This window comes from Talaromyces marneffei, chromosome 4 (assembly GCF_009556855.1).
Source record: "Talaromyces marneffei chromosome 4, complete sequence".
Taxonomy (NCBI): domain Eukaryota; kingdom Fungi; phylum Ascomycota; class Eurotiomycetes; order Eurotiales; family Trichocomaceae; genus Talaromyces; species Talaromyces marneffei.
This window is the reverse complement of record NC_072351.1, coordinates 2,583,712-2,601,339: the sequence shown is the minus strand read 5'-3', so window position 1 is coordinate 2,601,339 and position 17,628 is coordinate 2,583,712. Positions and strand designations below refer to the sequence as shown.

At 48.4% G+C, this 17,628-nt stretch overlaps 7 protein-coding genes across 7 annotated transcripts; 3 read left to right on the top strand and 4 right to left on the bottom strand.

The window, feature by feature from the left end:
- Positions 1-323: 323 nt before the first annotated feature.
- EYB26_005979 (uncharacterized protein) lies at positions 324-2,881 on the bottom strand (the record flags this gene model as incomplete). Its single annotated transcript, XM_054265256.1, has 3 exons — positions 324-447; positions 501-2,687; positions 2,742-2,881. The coding sequence occupies 3 exons, from the start codon at positions 2,879-2,881 to the stop codon at positions 324-326; spliced, it is 2,451 nt and encodes an 816-aa protein (XP_054121231.1).
- Positions 2,882-4,198: 1,317 nt separating this feature from the next.
- Positions 4,199-5,583, top strand: EYB26_005978 (uncharacterized protein; the record flags this gene model as incomplete). Its single annotated transcript, XM_054265255.1, has 4 exons — positions 4,199-4,261; positions 4,315-5,112; positions 5,175-5,463; positions 5,516-5,583. 4 exons carry the CDS (start codon positions 4,199-4,201, stop codon positions 5,581-5,583), a joined length of 1,218 nt encoding a protein of 405 aa, XP_054121230.1.
- A 509-nt stretch (positions 5,584-6,092) lies between these two features.
- EYB26_005977 (uncharacterized protein) lies at positions 6,093-6,789 on the bottom strand (the record flags this gene model as incomplete). The annotated part of the gene is made up of 2 exons (XM_054265254.1): positions 6,093-6,158; positions 6,229-6,789. 2 exons carry the CDS (start codon positions 6,787-6,789, stop codon positions 6,093-6,095), a joined length of 627 nt encoding a protein of 208 aa, XP_054121229.1.
- Positions 6,790-7,113: 324 nt separating this feature from the next.
- EYB26_005976 (uncharacterized protein) lies at positions 7,114-7,767 on the top strand (the record flags this gene model as incomplete). Its single annotated transcript, XM_054265253.1, has 3 exons — positions 7,114-7,116; positions 7,187-7,640; positions 7,700-7,767. 3 exons carry the CDS (start codon positions 7,114-7,116, stop codon positions 7,765-7,767), a joined length of 525 nt encoding a protein of 174 aa, XP_054121228.1.
- A 640-nt stretch (positions 7,768-8,407) lies between these two features.
- EYB26_005975 (uncharacterized protein) lies at positions 8,408-9,356 on the bottom strand (the record flags this gene model as incomplete). The annotated part of the gene is made up of 3 exons (XM_054265252.1): positions 8,408-8,565; positions 8,620-8,703; positions 8,762-9,356. The coding sequence occupies 3 exons, from the start codon at positions 9,354-9,356 to the stop codon at positions 8,408-8,410; spliced, it is 837 nt and encodes a 278-aa protein (XP_054121227.1).
- Positions 9,357-10,069: 713 nt separating this feature from the next.
- Positions 10,070-11,585, bottom strand: EYB26_005974 (uncharacterized protein; the record flags this gene model as incomplete). The annotated part of the gene is made up of 2 exons (XM_054265251.1): positions 10,070-11,198; positions 11,251-11,585. 2 exons carry the CDS (start codon positions 11,583-11,585, stop codon positions 10,070-10,072), a joined length of 1,464 nt encoding a protein of 487 aa, XP_054121226.1.
- Positions 11,586-13,425: 1,840 nt separating this feature from the next.
- EYB26_005973 (uncharacterized protein) lies at positions 13,426-17,241 on the top strand (the record flags this gene model as incomplete). Its single annotated transcript, XM_054265250.1, has 1 exon — positions 13,426-17,241. One exon carries the CDS (start codon positions 13,426-13,428, stop codon positions 17,239-17,241), a length of 3,816 nt encoding a protein of 1,271 aa, XP_054121225.1.
- Between the last annotated feature and the right edge of the window lie 387 nt (positions 17,242-17,628).

Below are 17,628 nucleotides of genomic sequence, written 5' to 3'. Positions count from 1 at the left end.
AAGAAGCAGCATAATAAGCTTGCAATGTATTTAAACTAGTAGTCCTAGATGTCATCACAAAGCTGGACATCCTCAGCATATCTTTCGGCCATTAATGGCCATTCGCCCTTCAAAAAATAACGGGCCTAGGTAATTGCAATAGTATACAATCAACGACCATGACGCTATGCATGGCCCAATTCCTCCCCAAAGCTAGAAACCTCAACTAGCCAGAAGCGCTGAAAAAATAAAAAATAACATAGCGTAATAAGGCTCATCAGTATGACAGTAGTTCGCACGAAATCGTATCCGCAATCCTCCAATATATTTTATATCAACGAAGTCTAACCGAGAAGTTCAACATCGAGGCCGATGGCGCGCATGAATAGGTTGACGTTGTTTAGACGTTGGCTTGCCATGTCAGGCGGAAGAGTCTTGCTTTGAGCAACAGTCTCCATAACGCGATCCCTAGATGAGGTATTAGACATTATTTGAAAACAAAAATGAGAGAGTAGACTTACTTGACAGCAATGACTAGCCGCTGTTGTTGCTCTTGGCTAGCTCCAATACCAATAGCTGCTAGGAATTGCCAAACGTACATGTCATCCCCAGTGTTGATGGTTCCAGGGAATATATCAGCCAATCCAGGCTCCAAGGCATCGAAAAGCTGATTGAACTTTTCGACCCATTGCTGCCATTCGTGTTCGTCGGTCTGGCCAGCTTCTTTGATGATGGCTGCGCGGCTGAGCAGCATAGTCATGATTCCTAGTCCAACCCGTGTTCGGGCAACAAACTGGACATGTGTTTGGGCGAGCACGAGGCCGAGAAGGCCAATGATGACGTTGAAGGGTGCCTCGTTGACATAACCAAGTAGACTGGGCATGACAGCTTGAGAAAATAGTTCGATATCTTCACGAGATGCCGCTGGGAGTTGGGTTTCACCGGGGTTCAGTAAACCCTTACGAACGACATCTAGAGTGTCGAGATTGACGACAATCATGGTCAATACAGTGACGCGCTGTTCTTGGTCGATTTGGCGGAAAAGACGAGGAATGGCTTTCTTGCCTTTGGGATACGACAAGAAAGCGATGAAGGGATGTGCCACAGTTGAACCAGGCACAATAGGTTCAAGGACCTTCATACTTTGCCAGAGCTTAGAGTTCAATGTCTGCATCTTCTGTCTCCAGTCCATATGTAGTTCGACCGATTCGGGGTCGTTTTCATCTGGCGGTGGAGGCATTGTCCGCTCAAGATCTTCCATCTTCATTAATATACTGTAGACGCTCTCGATGTTGTTCAATATCGACTTTCGGTCACTAGTACTGAAATCTGCTGTCGCTCGTTTGGGCTTCAACCCGTCGGCTCCTTCAGACCTCTTGATATTTAATGATGTTTTCGGGGCTTTGGCATTACCGAAAGAAATCTTTCCCAAACTACCTTCGATGATGAGTTGCTGGTTTTTTGGCTTCGCCTTGGCTGCTTCAACGGCACGCTGCACCTGTTGTTGCATACGCTGCATGTGATTATCCGCATTTTGATACTGTCGTCGGCCATGACCACCAGAACGGTTGCCCGTTTGAAAGAGGTATGTCTGAGCAAAATGGCCCAACGGTTGGCGAGGATGTTGACGCGGGGCACCACGAATCTGGCTAAACACCTGATAGTAGAAGTCCTCGGATAGGAGAGATTCGGTATCTGCATCTGCCACACTGCCCGTAGCAGCAACAAGCTGTTGTAGCTGGATTCGGGTAATGAAGTTCTTGTCTTGTGGTGTCATCAACCCGTTACCGCGAGAAAGAATGAAAATCTTGTGGTTACGCTTGGCGCGCTTCGCATCTTCCACCAAATAAGCAACGCGCTGGTCTTCTGTGAGATTCATCAACTGTTGTGGGTCAGTGATGACTGGGAGACCAGGTTGTCCGGTTGGTGGCTGTTGAGGAGGCGGTCGCTGGGCAGGTGGTGCAGCAGGCTGGCGATGCTGCTGAGGCTGAGGCTGAGGCTGCACTAGGGGTTGTCTTGATAATGGAGCAGGCGGAGGTCCATGCGGAGGGGGCATGAATCCAGGAGGTGGCATCTGCTGTAATCTCTGTAGAAGCTGTGCTGGTGGGATGCCCATTGCCAAAGCCTGTTGCTCGATCGCAATCAACTCAGCCTCTGGCAAGAAAGGCATTTGCGCGGGACGGCCCATCGCCTGAGCCATATCAGGGTAAGGCAGTTGTTGGGGCTGCGCAAAGTGCTGAGGCTGATGTCGCAGCTGAGCTTCAACCTCCTCCAGACTCATCATCTTTCGAGAAGGTGCTGCGAAAGCTGGCTGCTGTACATGCTCAACCGCTGGCTTTGTGGTCTGAGGAGTCGTTCCCCAAACACTCGACTTGGCCGTAATTTCTGGGATGAAGCCAGGGTCCTGGTATCTTTCATATCCAGTTTTCTTCGGAAGACGAGGAATTAAAGGCGCTTGTACAGCGGGCGCAGGTGCAGGAGCAGCCTCCTTGGTCGCCAACGGGGCCGACTTTTTATTGTGCTGCAGGTTGTAGCGAACTTGTTCCTCATTGATCACATCAGAGATCTGGGCGGTGCTGCCAAAGAAATCAAAGTCTTTTCCGACACCGTCTCCGCTGCCACCACCACCAAAGGTATCGTCGTTGAACGCATCCTGGTCGTCGTCGAGCTGGTCGCCGAGGCCATCGTAGGTATCTTCGAAATCGATTCTGGATATCAGGTTTTAGCGATATTATATAGATTAGTCTTGGCGGCATACTCACGCATCATCGTCGAGGGACAAGCCTTGAGCTTGTGCTCGAGCAACTTCAGCGAACGGATCTGTACTTTCGAAGATGCCTCTAGTCTGCTGACCAGCCTGGCGATCTCTCGGCAGGCTGGTGTCGAATCCGAAGAAAGACATAACGAATGTCTTTCAATGGATAGCTATCTTGAGAAAGGAAAGGTGCGAGGAGAGCACCGCGGCTGTGGAGGGGTATCGCAGAGGTTTGATGATGGCATCCATTTGGGTTTCGGAATTTGCTGTGCTTACTACTTACTGCTTAGCGCCTGGTCCGTGCTGCCGGTTGCTGCTGCCTGGACTGTAAGGCATCAATCGTCACTTCCCAGGAGCGCTCGCTGTCCGACATCTACAACACTTTACTCAATTACAACAGTACAACCAGCATTCTATGATATGTTTTGAAGTTGGTTCTACTGAGGAATAGACAGGGGCCATGATGCAACAAAGCACTGCAAGAATTTCTGTTGATTGCTAGCCGCGTCAATTCTTCAGACATTCTAGCCGACCAGCTTAGCCTCAGCCTCAGGACTCATTATACTTTCGCATCGAATGGACACGATTACCTTCCAGCAACATCTTGTAAGAGGTCGCAGCTTGGCGATAGGCTTTTTCTCCATGAAGCGACGAAAACAGAAGAATGTGTGTGCAGCCGGAAGTGATTCATCCATCCAGATTCATATAAAGACTTTAGCCATAGTATGATTCTTTATTCTTGACGGGTTGTTGGCGACTTACGCAACCGGCCCACGGATTAATTGACACCCTGTTAATTAGCATCCCTGTATAAGCTTGGATTGGACGAGGCATTTTGTACTAGCTCAAGCCTGTAGTACGTATGTAGTAACTAGATGTTTTGTTTCACGTTGAGGCTTGGTGTAATCCACCATATTACGATAGAATATTCAGGGAAGCTATTAGCGACTTAACTACTTCAGTCCGACCAGTACATAACAAGTCTAGCCCCCAACTGAATAATTCAAGACAACTGCGCACTCCTTTTGTCTTTAACAACACAACTCTGCGTGAGCCTCGTTTTACTTTAAATTACTTTCCCCAACGGTGTCAGCGACGAGCCAGCGTATGCTCGGTCGCTGAATAAGTCTTACCACTCCTGTGGAAGTCGCTCATTCCACAAGACTCCAGATCCAGATTCTTATTCTTTACCTGGTCGAACATAAAGACATCTCACTTCCACCAACTCTTACATTCATTTATTCAGTATTTAATATTCAATTACCCTTCATTTATTCTGCTCACTCATACCCCTGACCACTGGCTGTGTCAGCGAGAAGAGGAATCTGCGCCGCCATCTACGATTCATAAAACATTCATGATCGGCGCGCCTCACGGAAATCGAGAACCGAGAGACGTATCAGGCTTCTTGCTTTGCTGCCATTGCGATTCTTTTTCATCTGAACGCTTCGATTCACCCTCATAATGTCTTCAATAATGTCTTCAACCACAGGCAAATATATTCGATATGTGCTGTTTGCAGTGTTTGTAAGTCGCCACGCTCATCCGCGACGAGCGAGGTTATACTAATTCTCGTGCAGGGACTACTACTACTGGGATTCATCTCGAGATCATCCCTGCCATTCGCTTCCGACTACGTATCCAGTGTCCTCCCCCAGACAGAAAAGAGCAACCCCCAACATAACGAAGCCACCGCGATCGATCCCAATACTCAAACCCCCGCACACACCGGTCCTCCGCCATTGACACCGTCTGGCGATCGAGTCAATGCGACATTCGTGACATTGGCGCGAAACAGCGATCTATGGGAAATCGCAAAATCAATTCGAGAAGTCGAAGATCGCTTCAACCGCAACTACCACTACGACTGGGTATTCCTGAACGACAAACCCTTCGACGACGAATTCAAACGCCTCACGAGCGCCTTGGTGTCTGGGAAAACTCACTATGGCCTCATCCCCAAGGAACACTGGTCCTACCCGGAATGGATCGACCAAGACAAAGCCGCCAAGGTACGCGAAGACATGAGAGAGCGCAAAATCATCTACGGTGACTCAGAGAGCTACCGACACATGTGCCGATACGAATCCGGCTTCTTTTTCCGCCACCCGCTCATGCTTAACTACGAATACTACTGGCGCGTAGAGCCCAGCATTCAGCTGTTTTGCGACATCTCCTTTGATCCGTTCCGGTATATGGTGGATAATAAGAAGAAGTATAGCTTTGTTTTGAGTTTGTACGAGTACTACGAGACTATTCCAACGCTATGGGATAGCACCAAGAAATTCATGAAGGCGTATCCGCAGCATATTGCGGAGGGGAATTCAATGGGATTTTTGAGTGATGATGGTGGAGCGACTTATAACAAGTGTCATTTCGTAAGTTTTTTTTAATTTTTATTTTATCTCGGCCGGTCGATATACCTACTAATCGTTAAAAGTGGTCCAATTTCGAAGTTGGTAGCTTGGAATGGCTACGATCCGACGCATACCTTGATTTCTTCAGCTCCCTCGATCATGACGGTGGCTTCTTTTATGAGCGATGGGGAGATGCGCCAGTCCACTCTATTGCAGCTGGTCTATTGTTGAAAAAGGAGGAGATCCACTTCTTCAACGAAATCGCATACTACCACGTCCCATTTACTCACTGTCCAACTGGCGAACAAACCCGACTGCAGTTGAAATGCCACTGTAACCCTGCCGACAACTTTGACTGGAAAGGCTATTCCTGTAAATCCCTCTCTTCCTTTCTCGGAGGTAACCAGATTGCTAATTTCGACAGGCACATCCCGATACTTCCACATAAACAACCTCCCCAAACCCGAAGGTTACGAAAAGGAGGCCAACTGACTCACCGTCCTTTTAAAAGCAATGGGCTATTCCACCATGATCTTCATCGTGATAATAGCAGCACTATACGGAATTCGCATGCGACGACAACGCGCGCTTCATCATCACCAACACACTTCTAGTGGAATCTTCTCATTGGCTGATTTGCGGATTCGTAAGCCATTGAGTCCATTTAATAAGGACAGTGGCCGACGGATATGATGTAGATGCGCGTCAGCTCTGGATATGTTTGACATTTTGATAATATTTCCCCGTTTTTGTCATATTCCCCTGGAGTTTGGTTGAGTATATACGTATGATACGGCGCTAGTCAATTCATTTTCTGGCTGATAATTCGATTGATTTACTAACAGTGTACTCCCCGAAGGATTATCATCTTCATAAGTTATTACATTTATTACAGTCCGTCGAGATCATTCTAAAACTGACGGAGAAAAGAATGATAATTGAAAACAACTGCATTGCAATATAATACATATACATAAGAACCCTATCAGATAACCAGCCTTCTACTCAGCCTTGGGCTTCTTCGTACCATACTTTGACCGACTGGTCAATCGATTGGCAACACCTCCCTATTCAACCTGTTAGTGAACCCTAGAGCAACCAAATTTAATGAAAAGCGAGAGAAGAAAAAGGACATACCAAATCCAACGTCCCCCGAACAAGATGATATTTCACACCGGGACAATCCTGTGCTCGACCTCCTCGAACCATAACAACACTATGTTGCTGCACATTATGTCCTTCACCGGGGATATAAGCCGTCACCACTCTCCCACTACTCAATCGTATCCTAGCAGTCTTGCGTTCTCCGGAGTTGGGCTTTTTGGGTTTTGTAATTCCGGTCTTGAGGCAGACGCCCTTCATTTCGGGTCTGTTAGCGAGTGCTGGGGAACGGCCACGGCGGGCGCGTTGTTCTTTGCGGCAGCCGCGGCGGACTTGGTTGTAGGTTGCGTTGACTCGCGGGGTGGAGGAGAATTTGCGGGTGGAGGCGATGTTGTTGGTGGTGAATGTGTTTGGGCGGATTTTGGAGAGGATGGAGGATGAAGCATAGAGCGAGGTGTTGGTAGGTTTGGTGTTTCGGTTTGTTGATGAAGATGAGAATTGGCGTGGCCGGAGAGGTTGTTGGACTCTGATTGTGGATTTGGGGATGATAACCATTCGACTGCGGAGCAGAGTCCGCGAGCACAGAGCTGTCGCCATGTTGGTGGTTTGAATTGCGTCGTTCCTTATCAACAGGATGTTGATGTTGAACAAGCGGCCGAGATGAAATTATTCCGGGCAGGAGAAGTCACATGACCTTGAGCCGATTAACGCGCGGAAGTCTGTCTGCCTGCGCTAACTTGCCGCTGCGTTGATGCTTCAAGCTCCACATAAGCTTACCAGACCTTACTTACACGCAACAAGCATACCATCAATCAACTCATCAAACATCAAATCTGTCTCTGATCAAATCATCATCACGCCAATATTATAAGATCTTGAGCTTTCCAATATTGTATTGAACAGAATACATAATCAGTCAAGATGGTACGATCAACCACAACTGCTCCCCGGCTCTCGACAAGAACCTCACTTGAGGAATACTAACATCACCCAGTCTCTCCGCTTCACCCCCGCGACATCCCACGCCTCCTACACCGACAATAACACTGGCCGCAAATATGGTTCTAATATCACAGCGCCCCATCCCAGCAAAGGCGCCCCTTCAGCTCCCGGTCTCCCCGACACCCTCCGCAACAACATTACCCTGCAAGCGCCCCGCGGCTCTCCCAGCTCCAACGCCAACAACGTCCCTACATCCGCCCATCCGCTCGAAGCTCGTTTACTGGCATGGCGCGAAACCCAGGATGCAATGAAAATGGAAGGTCTCCGTCGGGTATACGGCATGGCAGAACCCATTCGTCGAGGAATGGAGCTCAAGATTGTGCGGGATAGTAGCTTTACGCCTATGATGCTTGGTGGACCGCGTCGGAATGGTGGGAATTTGCATGAGGATATTTTGGTTTTGGGGGGCAGGGATGCAGAGATTGGGTGGGAGGATGTTTTTAACGGTAAGTTTCTTCTTGTTATTCGAAGTTATATGTGGAACGGGAGCTGACTTTTGGATTAGGAGATGAGTTCCGTGAACCACCCAGTATTCATGATGAGATGGAGAAGAGACTTAAGATGGATTGGTAGATGGGTGTTTTTAGCATGAGGTCCTGGATGATAGCGCATCAATGCTAGACGATGAGACAATACATTTTGTTGTACCATTACTTCCTAATCTTCCTTAAATTGAGCGTATTTGTTAAGACTAGTAGAGTGAAATAGCAAGATCTATTCGTCGACTTCCTCATATCTTGCACCTTCATCAGAAGACAGCAGGACGGATCAGAACAATTAATTTAAAAGAGAACATTGCTCAAACATGACAACAAAGAATAGATACATCGATGGGATACATACATACAGTGGAAAGAAAAGAAAGAGATACTACAGCACAACGAAAAGACATGCTAAATGGACGGAACATAAGGAAGGGTGTAGAATAAGACTTGTGAAATTTCCTCAACGCCGGACTGCAACCAATACACCAGATGACAGAAATATGACAGAAGAAAGAAAGGAGACAAAGCAAGAAGTGAATAAGGATCTCCTCTATGGAGAGGACACCTTTAAAATGAGTGAGCGCGAGTATGACGAAAAAAGAGATCCAGGTGAACAAAACATCCCAGAATAGGAAGGGAGACATGGAGAAAGAAAGGGTATCGCGGATATGGAACATAAGCTGCGTATTCGTCGAGTCAACCACAAATAAAATTTAAGGACCTAATCCTTAAATGATAACGCATCGGCAACCAGGACTGCGATCGGTCGTCTCCCGGTCTCTTGTGGAATATGATTTGCCTCCTTTAGCGTCTTCTTCGTCCACAACTTCTTGCGGTTTAACGGTCATGTGAATCACGTTTGGTGCATCGTGAGTGAGGCTCGACTCTGTAACATTATTAGCTCGAGGCCACCAGGATAAAGGTACATGTATGGGCTAACCTGAAAGCGGAGACTTATCATCTAACAATTTCCCGAAGGAAATAAGTCGAATGGAACTAGGTGACGATGGTTGCGGTTCCCATTCTATCAGTATCCTCGTTAGTCAACGCTGCTCAACAGGCAACTATTGTACTGATCTTACCAGACCGCCACTCCCTCCATATCAACTCCTTCAATGTGTACACACTCATATTAAACGGATCATCATTCTCAACCTTGACACTCCGTCTCTTCAAATATTTCTTATCGATTTTGAACGGATGTCTTGCCCCGGTTGTCAGCAATAATGTAATCACGAGCTCTGGACCTGCTTCTTCGGCTGTCTCCTTTACGAGCTGTGTTTGATCGGAAGATTCGCGTTCTGTTATGTTGACTGCCTCGGGACCTTCGCTTTTGGGGCCGTCGGTTGAGATGCTGGTTGGTTGTATGGCTGCAGGGATGTCTTCTGCGGTCGATGCGACGGCAGGAGGAGCAGTAGTAGTGGCACTGGTAGCGGTAGCAGCTTGGAAGTTTGATAATTCCTCTCCATTCTCCTTTTCCTTGGGCGCTTCTATTTCGGCGGCGGGTTCTGCGGACGCTGATGGAGTAGGAATGTTCTCGGTAGCAGTGGTGGTTTCAGGCACTGCTACGGTGGTGGTGGTCGTCGTCGTTGGCGGCGTCGATGTGGTCACGGTCTCGACGTTATCAGCATCTTCATTCACCTCCAAAGCAGCCACGTTCCCTTCATTAGAAGCCATTCTTCCAAATCCTGAATATCAAACAATTGACTATCAAAAACACACAACAACACACTCGTAACTGATTGGGACAATTTGAATCAAAAGGATAGTTTGGACGAAGAGGATGGAGGATCGACGGTCACGAATGGAGATGGAAGGAGATGTTAGATTGCCAAGATGATGGTTAATATGGCGGGTCGGTTATGGAGGGAATCGATCTGGGGGAACACTAAGGAGGCGGCTGTGTATGCGCTAGTACGGGCTGTGCCAAGTCATATGGTGGATCTGTGTAATTTATTGTTGTTGTTAGTCTGGGGTCCGTATTGGTATGGTAATCGCTCTTTGTTACCTCTGATGTCTTTCATGTCATTGTTTCACCCAAATGCTTAACTTATTCTATTTGAGGTAACTAACTAACTAACTACAGACAAGGTCTAGTTAGATTGCGTTGCAATCTAAAACAATGCAAATAAAAACAATCAGCAGCACGGATTGGACGTTTATGCTCTGGAAGCAACTATCTTTCAACGTTGCTTATTATAAATATATATGCTCAATAAGCTGTCAAGACACTTTTCAAAGTTTGATAGCCGATACTTGGGATAGATTCGTAGGAGGTTTTCCTTCATCGGCAAGCATTGTCTTTGTCATCTGTGCATTCAACTTGTAAGAGGGAAGGCTAAGGATATTTCATTATATCTATCGTAAGAGACTTTGATAGCGATAAGTGCTTATAGCCAAGCCAGGTAATTGCCCAGGTTGTTATGCTCGTTTTTTATACCGTCTGATCCGTGTCGAACGCCTAACATCCGTACCCTGTCTATCTTTCCTCCAAAGTCGTCTTCGACTTGGCTTGAATAAGATTCAAACAATCGGTTGAGTCGTTGAATAACTTCTATATCGTCTCGAATCAAAAGAACAACCGCATCGTAACCTCCGGCACCAGGTACAACGCCTCCTATTACTCCGTCTACCGCTGAAACAGCATCGAGAAGCTCTGTCTGTACACGTGGTTCGATAGGGACGCCAGATTTTTCTGTCATGGCTTTTAGAAGGTTTCGTGATCGTTGAATCAGTATACGTGCATTCTTAGAGACCTCGGCAGCGACAGCTGCCTCAGTTTCTGGGTCTGCTCGATTTCCAGCGTTGCGTCGAAGTTCCTGGCGCAGCTTTTCGTTGTTTGCCTGTAGACTGTCCCACAGCTGATCGGCTTCTTCTTTATTCTGTTTACGCCATTCGAGTACCTTTCTGACCATTGACGGGGTCTGTGATCCACAGTCGACATCGCAAAGCACCATTTGCATACCAGGCGGCAGTTTCATACCAACATCCATGAATTCAGTGTCCCATGGGTGTGCAGAATCCAGGTCTTCCACGGTCGAAAACAATCTCTCCTCAAAGCCAGGTGACCCGGCATCACCTAACCCTTCAAGAATGGAAGGAGAAAAGCGTCGGTAGGAACACGATCCAAAGACAGCTGCTCCCACATCAAATCCAGAGCCCACCTTCCCTTGAGCAGCACAGTGCGCAGCTTGAGCCAGGTTGTGTAACTTATCCCTAACTGCAAGTAGATCATCCGGATGCATAGTACGATGCATCACCAGAGCCGAAACCAAGGCCGTGACTAAAGCCGCTGACGAACCCAGTCCTGTTTTATGAGCATCCTGTAGTTTGACACCGAAATCACGGAATGCGCCGCGGTTTCGTTGGTTGATGTTCGCCGGTTGATTGGCGTCTGAATAGTAGTCGTTGTCTGCCAGTATCGTAACGGATAGCGAACCAAGATCTTTCGAGTCGGCTACATAGCTGATATATGTCAAAGCGTAGTTTAAGGATGTCTCGACAAAGGGGTTCCTCGGGCTAAGTCATATGTTAGCTGCTGAATATCAATGAGTAGAGCCGTGCAACCCACCCTTTGTTTCGCTGTGTGACTTTAACTCCCCCGCCCTGCTCACATCTTTGTACGCCATACTCCCAGACGGCATCTATAAATTGTGGTGAGCGAACAATAACGCTCTCGGGCTGGCTCTCTACCGCTTCGTCTGTGGTTGGCGGAGCTTCGATGCTGTCAGCAGGCTGATTGGAGCCCTTTCGGTCGCGCTGGAGCTGCTGGACCACGGCATGGATGCGAGCATCAAGAGCGAATACAGTGCCGGTGTAGTGTCGGTCGAGCACCAAGTAACCTCCAGTGAGGAGGACCTTGCCGGGCGCTGAGACAGCGGTGGTTGCGTTGGGATGGACGGGCATGGGTTCGGATGACAGCCTGGTTAAAAGTTCATGAGCGTTTGGGTTTCAAGTTGGTTTCCTGGATATAGCTGAGTGGTGTTAAAAAGAAGTTGTTGAAATGTACAAGTCAGACCCTGAGCTCGTCTTTGTTGTTGTCCATCTCAAATATTGAAAGTGGCCTGAATTATTGTTTTGTTATGAGGGGCATCGCGGGAGGAGCGACCTCTGATTGGCGGGCCTGGGTAGCACCTCCCTGGAGATCCAATTTAACTCGTTTGGGAAATCAGGCCTCTTCTCCACGATCTTCTTGCTCAATTGGTGTCTTCCGAGCACTAATCAACTTGCATGTGCTCGTCGTCCTCTGTAGAAACATTTTGTATTCTGATTTGAAAGAAGATACGGGCTGTTTGCTGCCCGTCCGACGTGTCCATTCACGACTGAGCAATCAGTTACTTTGGCCGCAGAACACAATCTCTATCCTAGACACTACATTCGGAGCCAAGCCTTGCCGTGGGCAAGACTAGTTGTACATACGTAGTAGACTGTAGATGCTAGACACTTGCAATGCAGACGACGTCATGCATGAAACTATGTCTTCAGAAACAGAGTAGCTACGTTGACGATGCATCACTGATGAGTAAGCGTATATCCCATCGAGCAGTAAGTTACCCATCAAAGTTACGTGTTCCCTTCACAAGCTCTATGTTACTAAATACTACGTAGAGTAAGTACAGAGTTACCTTTGAGAGTACGTATCAAGAGTACATCCATGGTACGGAGATTCCGGAGAGGATAGATCAAGCAGGATAAAAGTGGATGCGCAATGTGTCAGAAGAAAAAGAGCCGGGACGTGGGCTGAGTCACTCACCATCAGCTCGGTTCGGCGCGGCGTTTAACTCAAGGCCAAACCAAGTCGGCCACTCGGAGAAAAGGGCACAGTCCGGCTAGCCTTCACCCAATATTAGGGATCCTTACCCCTATGTTGTTTAACCTGATTCCTCCCTATTTCTCCCTTAGTCGCTCGGGATCGACTCGCTGCCATTGGTGTCCGATACACGCTGCCCTTCCGATCCCCCGCCAATTCGGGTCAGCTGATGGATCAGATTCTTCATATTTTACTTATCGTCAATAATCTCTCAATCCTGAATCAAATTGTGTTTTCGGATTGTGTCATTACTCCATACTTTACAACGGAGAAGTGATCTGGAGTGTAGTTGTTTAGTGGTACGTAGCTGGGAATCGAAGGCTTCGAAGCACATCGAAGCAAAACTTAGTGCGCCACTAGAATTTTCGCAGAGTCGAGCTAAGCCTTAACTCCGTCGCATCGGCCAATCACAGCCTCCACACCCTGGCGGCCCCTCTTTCCAGGCATCCATGTACATCCGCTGGGATTTTTGTGTCCAGCCAGACTAACTATCCTTTTTCGTCGTGATATATCACCAATCTTTATCCTTCCCCCCCCCTTCTTTCCTGGAGGCACTTGCCTATACCCTCGTTCCTCCCTTCTCTTCTCTTCAGCATCCATTCATCAGTCAGACCTCTCCACTCTTCACCACGGAGCAGGTAAACACGCGAATATCCACGATTCCGTTGATTCTCATACATAATTATTTTAATTGTGCAGACGCATCCCTCGCGTGATCAACACACGCGTTCGTTTCGCACCTTAATTTCCCATCGTTGGCCTCGAAATATTTTTGCGCGTTCCTTTGACGGCATTGAGTCGTCAAATGAACCTGCACGGGATATTTTAGTTGGGTCCGAAGGTATGTCAGACGAATCCCCTTTGTTCGACGTCTTATTCAAATACTGATCATTGTAGAGTCTCCTCTTCTCCTGGAAGAGGACCCCAGCTAGATAAATGGTTTTTAAGCCGTTTACCCACCTCGCGCGACAGAACTTTGCCAAAGCCTTTACCCATGGCTACGCTCAGTCGGTAGTTGCTGCATCGCAGACGTTACCCTCGTCGTCGACCACACTTAACCCGCTAGCCACCAACTCGCTTAAATTCCACCGCACATCCCAACTCCAGAGTACCTTCCAGAACGCTTCGAGTTCATCCGGTTCCGGTGCCAAAGCCGGCCATGCCAGTTCAAATGGCGGAGATTCGGGTTTAGCCGCATACTATGCTGCCTGGCAGCATGCTCAGCAAACAGGCGACGATAGCGATTGGAGACAGTTTCAGTTCAAAAGACGGATAGGCTGGAAGCCAAAGGATGATGTCGCAGATCAGATTCAGGACCTCCCGGAGGACAAGCCGCCTCGAGACTTGAAAAAGGCCGCCGTCAACGTCGATGTGAGCGCCAAAGTCGAAGAAGCTGTTGCTCGTGAAATTCAGATTCAGGAGGAAAATGCCGAAGCCGAGGATGACGCGGCAACGGTCGTTGGCGCCGATGAGAATGCTGTTGACTCAACCGCTCATGAACTGACGATTGATGTCAACGCGGAGAAATCTATTGTGGCGTCTGGTCGAGTCGTTCAATTAGCAGTTGAGGAGAAATATGCAGAAATCCCAGCTGCTTTTGAAGCAATCCTGCGAGACGGTGTTACCCCCAGCGTTGAAGCATACAACTCGTTGCTTCAAGCTGCCATCAAGTTGCACACCGATTCTTATCATGCTGTTCCGAAGGCACTTGACGTTTACTCGGACATGCTGCGCCGTCGTGTCATTCCCAACCAAGAAACGTACAAGACTCTTATTGCAGTGCTAGTCTCACGCGCCGTTGAGGTTTCTGTATCAGGAGCCGCTCTTGAGAAACAGCGCATTCGTTTTGGCGGATTGGAGGAGCCCGGCAAATTCCTGTTCCGTTCCAGTGAAATCGAAAAGGAACTTGTCTCGGAAGATCACTCGCTTACTATCGCTCTCAAGCTCTTCGATGCTGCAACCAGCCGACACAACGAAATGGTCTTTCCTTTGGAAGTCTACAAGTCTTTGATCATCACTTGTGCCGAAGAAGGCCGCGTCGAAGACATGATCAGGATCTACGCTCACATGGAGACCCAGAAGCTGGTTCCTCATGCAGCCATCTTCCCCTCCATGATCCGCGCATTCGCCAAGATTGGCGATCTGAAGAGTGCAGTCGAATGTTATAACGAATACCGCGAACTTGCAATGGCAGATGACAACGGTGTATTCAGCATCGTGGAGCGTCGCGATGGTCAGGTTTATGCTGCTCTAGTCGGTGCTTACTTTTCCTGTGGAAAGAGCGACGGCGGCATGCGCTTCTTTGAACGTATTCGCTCGTCCTACGACAACGTTCAGGAAGACAAGGCGTCTCGGTTGGCAGCTGTCGAATCGATCATCATTCGCGATGCTTTCGTTCAGTCTTCAATTGATGCCGGCAACTTTGAGGAGGCTGTGAAACACGCAACAAGCAAACTTCAAAACGCTGCTTTGCAGCAAGCTATGGCCAAGATCTGCGTGGCTGCTGCTGATGCAGGAAGCACCGCAGTGGCTGTTGAGTCGTATGACCGACTTACTGCAGAATCCGCGGATGCTATTGGCTCGGCGGTGCCCATGCTTGCGTTGCATGTTCGAGAAGGTAACGTGCTAGCTGCACGTACTTTCTGGGGCATCTTGAGCAACCTCGATCAGACAACTTCAGATTTCATTCAACCTACTACTATGTACGCCGTCGCTCTTGTCAAGAGCGGTCACATCGAGGAGGGATTGATGGAAGCTCGCAAGATGTTTGCCCGTATTCGTAAGGACACTGCTACTCAGCAATTGGTTCAACTGCCTATTCGGGAAGAGATCGACGAAGCCATTGAGCTTCTTGGTCGTATCCTCATGGTGGAGTCGGGCATGGTCATTTCATCTCCTGCTGCCATGACCCTCATCCGATCCATGGTTGAGAATGGAGGCTTGGTCTCTCCTATTGCCGAGCATGCCATCTCCAGCTTAGGTCCCATGGGTATTTCACAACTCAGTGTTGATGACTTGACTCTTGCTATTCAAGTTCAAGCTGGTATGATCATCAACAACGAGTTGTCGTTCAACGCTCCTCACCTTGTTCGCTTCACTCACATGGTCGATGTTGCTCTCTCTACCGGTGTTGCTCTGGATGTTTTCACCTCACGTTTGGTCGACCAGGCTATTCTCAAGTTGTCTGATAGCCGGCCTGATCTGGTGAGAAGATGGCAAGATCAGTTTGTTCCAGTTGCCAGACAGCAGTCCTCCGTTGGATCTAGTCGGTACACTCCTGTCTCAGAAACCTCCTCGCAGGTCAACCCCTCAACCCCCGGCTCTGAAGACAGCTATGATCCTTACGCCTACTCGACAGACTACCGTGGCTCTACAATCATCTCAGATGAATTGGAAGCAACCTCTAAGCGCATCGAATCTCACCTCAACGAAGCCATGACCAAGTTGCGTAACATCCGTCGTCTCGGCCGCCATCCTCGCTACATTACCTACGCTAAGCTCATCAATGCTGCTGCCAAATGTGGTCGTATGAATCTTGCTAACGACATTCTTGCAATGGCCCGACACGATGTTCCTCTCCTTCCTCAGTACAGCGCTGTCCGATACGGCTGGAGCTCGATTCTTGATGCCATGGTTTCTGCTTGTCTGACAGTAGGCGAGCGCGATTTGGCTGCTCAGTTTCATCAGGAGTTGTTGCAAATCGGATCCGCTCCATCTGCAAACACTTTCGGTCTATACATCACCACGTTGAAGGAGTCGACCAAGACATTTGATGAGGCCACCGAAGCTGTCAAGATCTTTCACCGGGCTATTGCAGAGGGTGTCGAGCCGACTTCGTTCTTGTACAATGCGCTTATTGGCAAGCTTGGCAAGGCTCGTCGTATTGATGACTGTCTTCTTTATTTTGCAGAGATGCGCTCCAACGGCGTCCGACCCACCAGCGTCACCTATGGTACCATTGTCAATGCTCTTTGTCGAGTCAGTGACGAGCGGTTTGCCGAGGAAATGTTTGACGAAATGGAGTCGATGCCAAACTACAAGCCTCGTCCAGCTCCCTACAACTCCATGATTCAGTACTTCCTCAACACAAAACGTGACCGCAGCAAGATTCTCGCTTACTATGAACGGATGCGCTCCCGCAACATTGCTCCTACTATGCATACTTACAAACTCCTCATCGATGCTCACGCCTCATTGGAGCCTGTCAACATGGAAGCCGCTGAAAAGGTGCTTGAGTCTATCAAGGCATCTGGTCAACGACCAGAAGCGGTGCACTATGCTTCTCTGATCCATGCCAAGGGCTGCGTCCTCCACGACATGACTGGTGCCCGTGCTCTTTTTGACAGCGTCGTTTCCAGCAGGGATATTCGTATGCAGCCATGCTTGTACCAAGCTCTCTTCGAAGCTATGGTCGCCAACGGCCAGGTCTCATCCACCAGTGATCTAGTTAGCAGCATGGGACGTCACGGTATCGAGATGACACCCTATATCGCCAACACTTTGATTCAAGGATGGGCTGCTGAGGGCAACATCTCCAAAGCGTATGAAATCTACAACAGCGTCGGCATCGAGAAACGCGAACCTAGTACCTACGAAGCAATGACACGTGCTTTCATTGCAGCTGAGCAGCGCCCCAGTGCCGCGGGCGTTGTCCAAGAGATGCTTTCTCGAGGATATCCCGCCGCTGTCGCCGGCAAGATTGTCGACATGGTTGGAAGTAGCAGTATTGCTACCCCAATCGCCACCTTTTAATCTTTTTATCCGATATACATCCTTTTGACACTCTTATACCATTCTAATGACTTTACCTACGTGGCTGGTAGACGAGGGCTGGTACCTCCCACATTTACACATTTCATCTCTAGACGGCCTTTACTATGTAGGCGTCTTGAAGCAGTCTTATTTTTGCAATATTCGACATATGAGTTTGCTTTGATGCAATATGTATCATATTGAGGATGCTTTTTATTCTTGTCAGGGTGTTTGGATTGCATATTGAAGCAAGGCGTATCACGGCGTTTTCCACATTAGCATTTATTGCATCATATGGCACACATCTCTTCGATTTCGATCGAAAAAGACATTGCCCAAAAGATTCCCCCCCAGGTTCAGCCTGGTTTTATGGGTCGGTATGGGTAT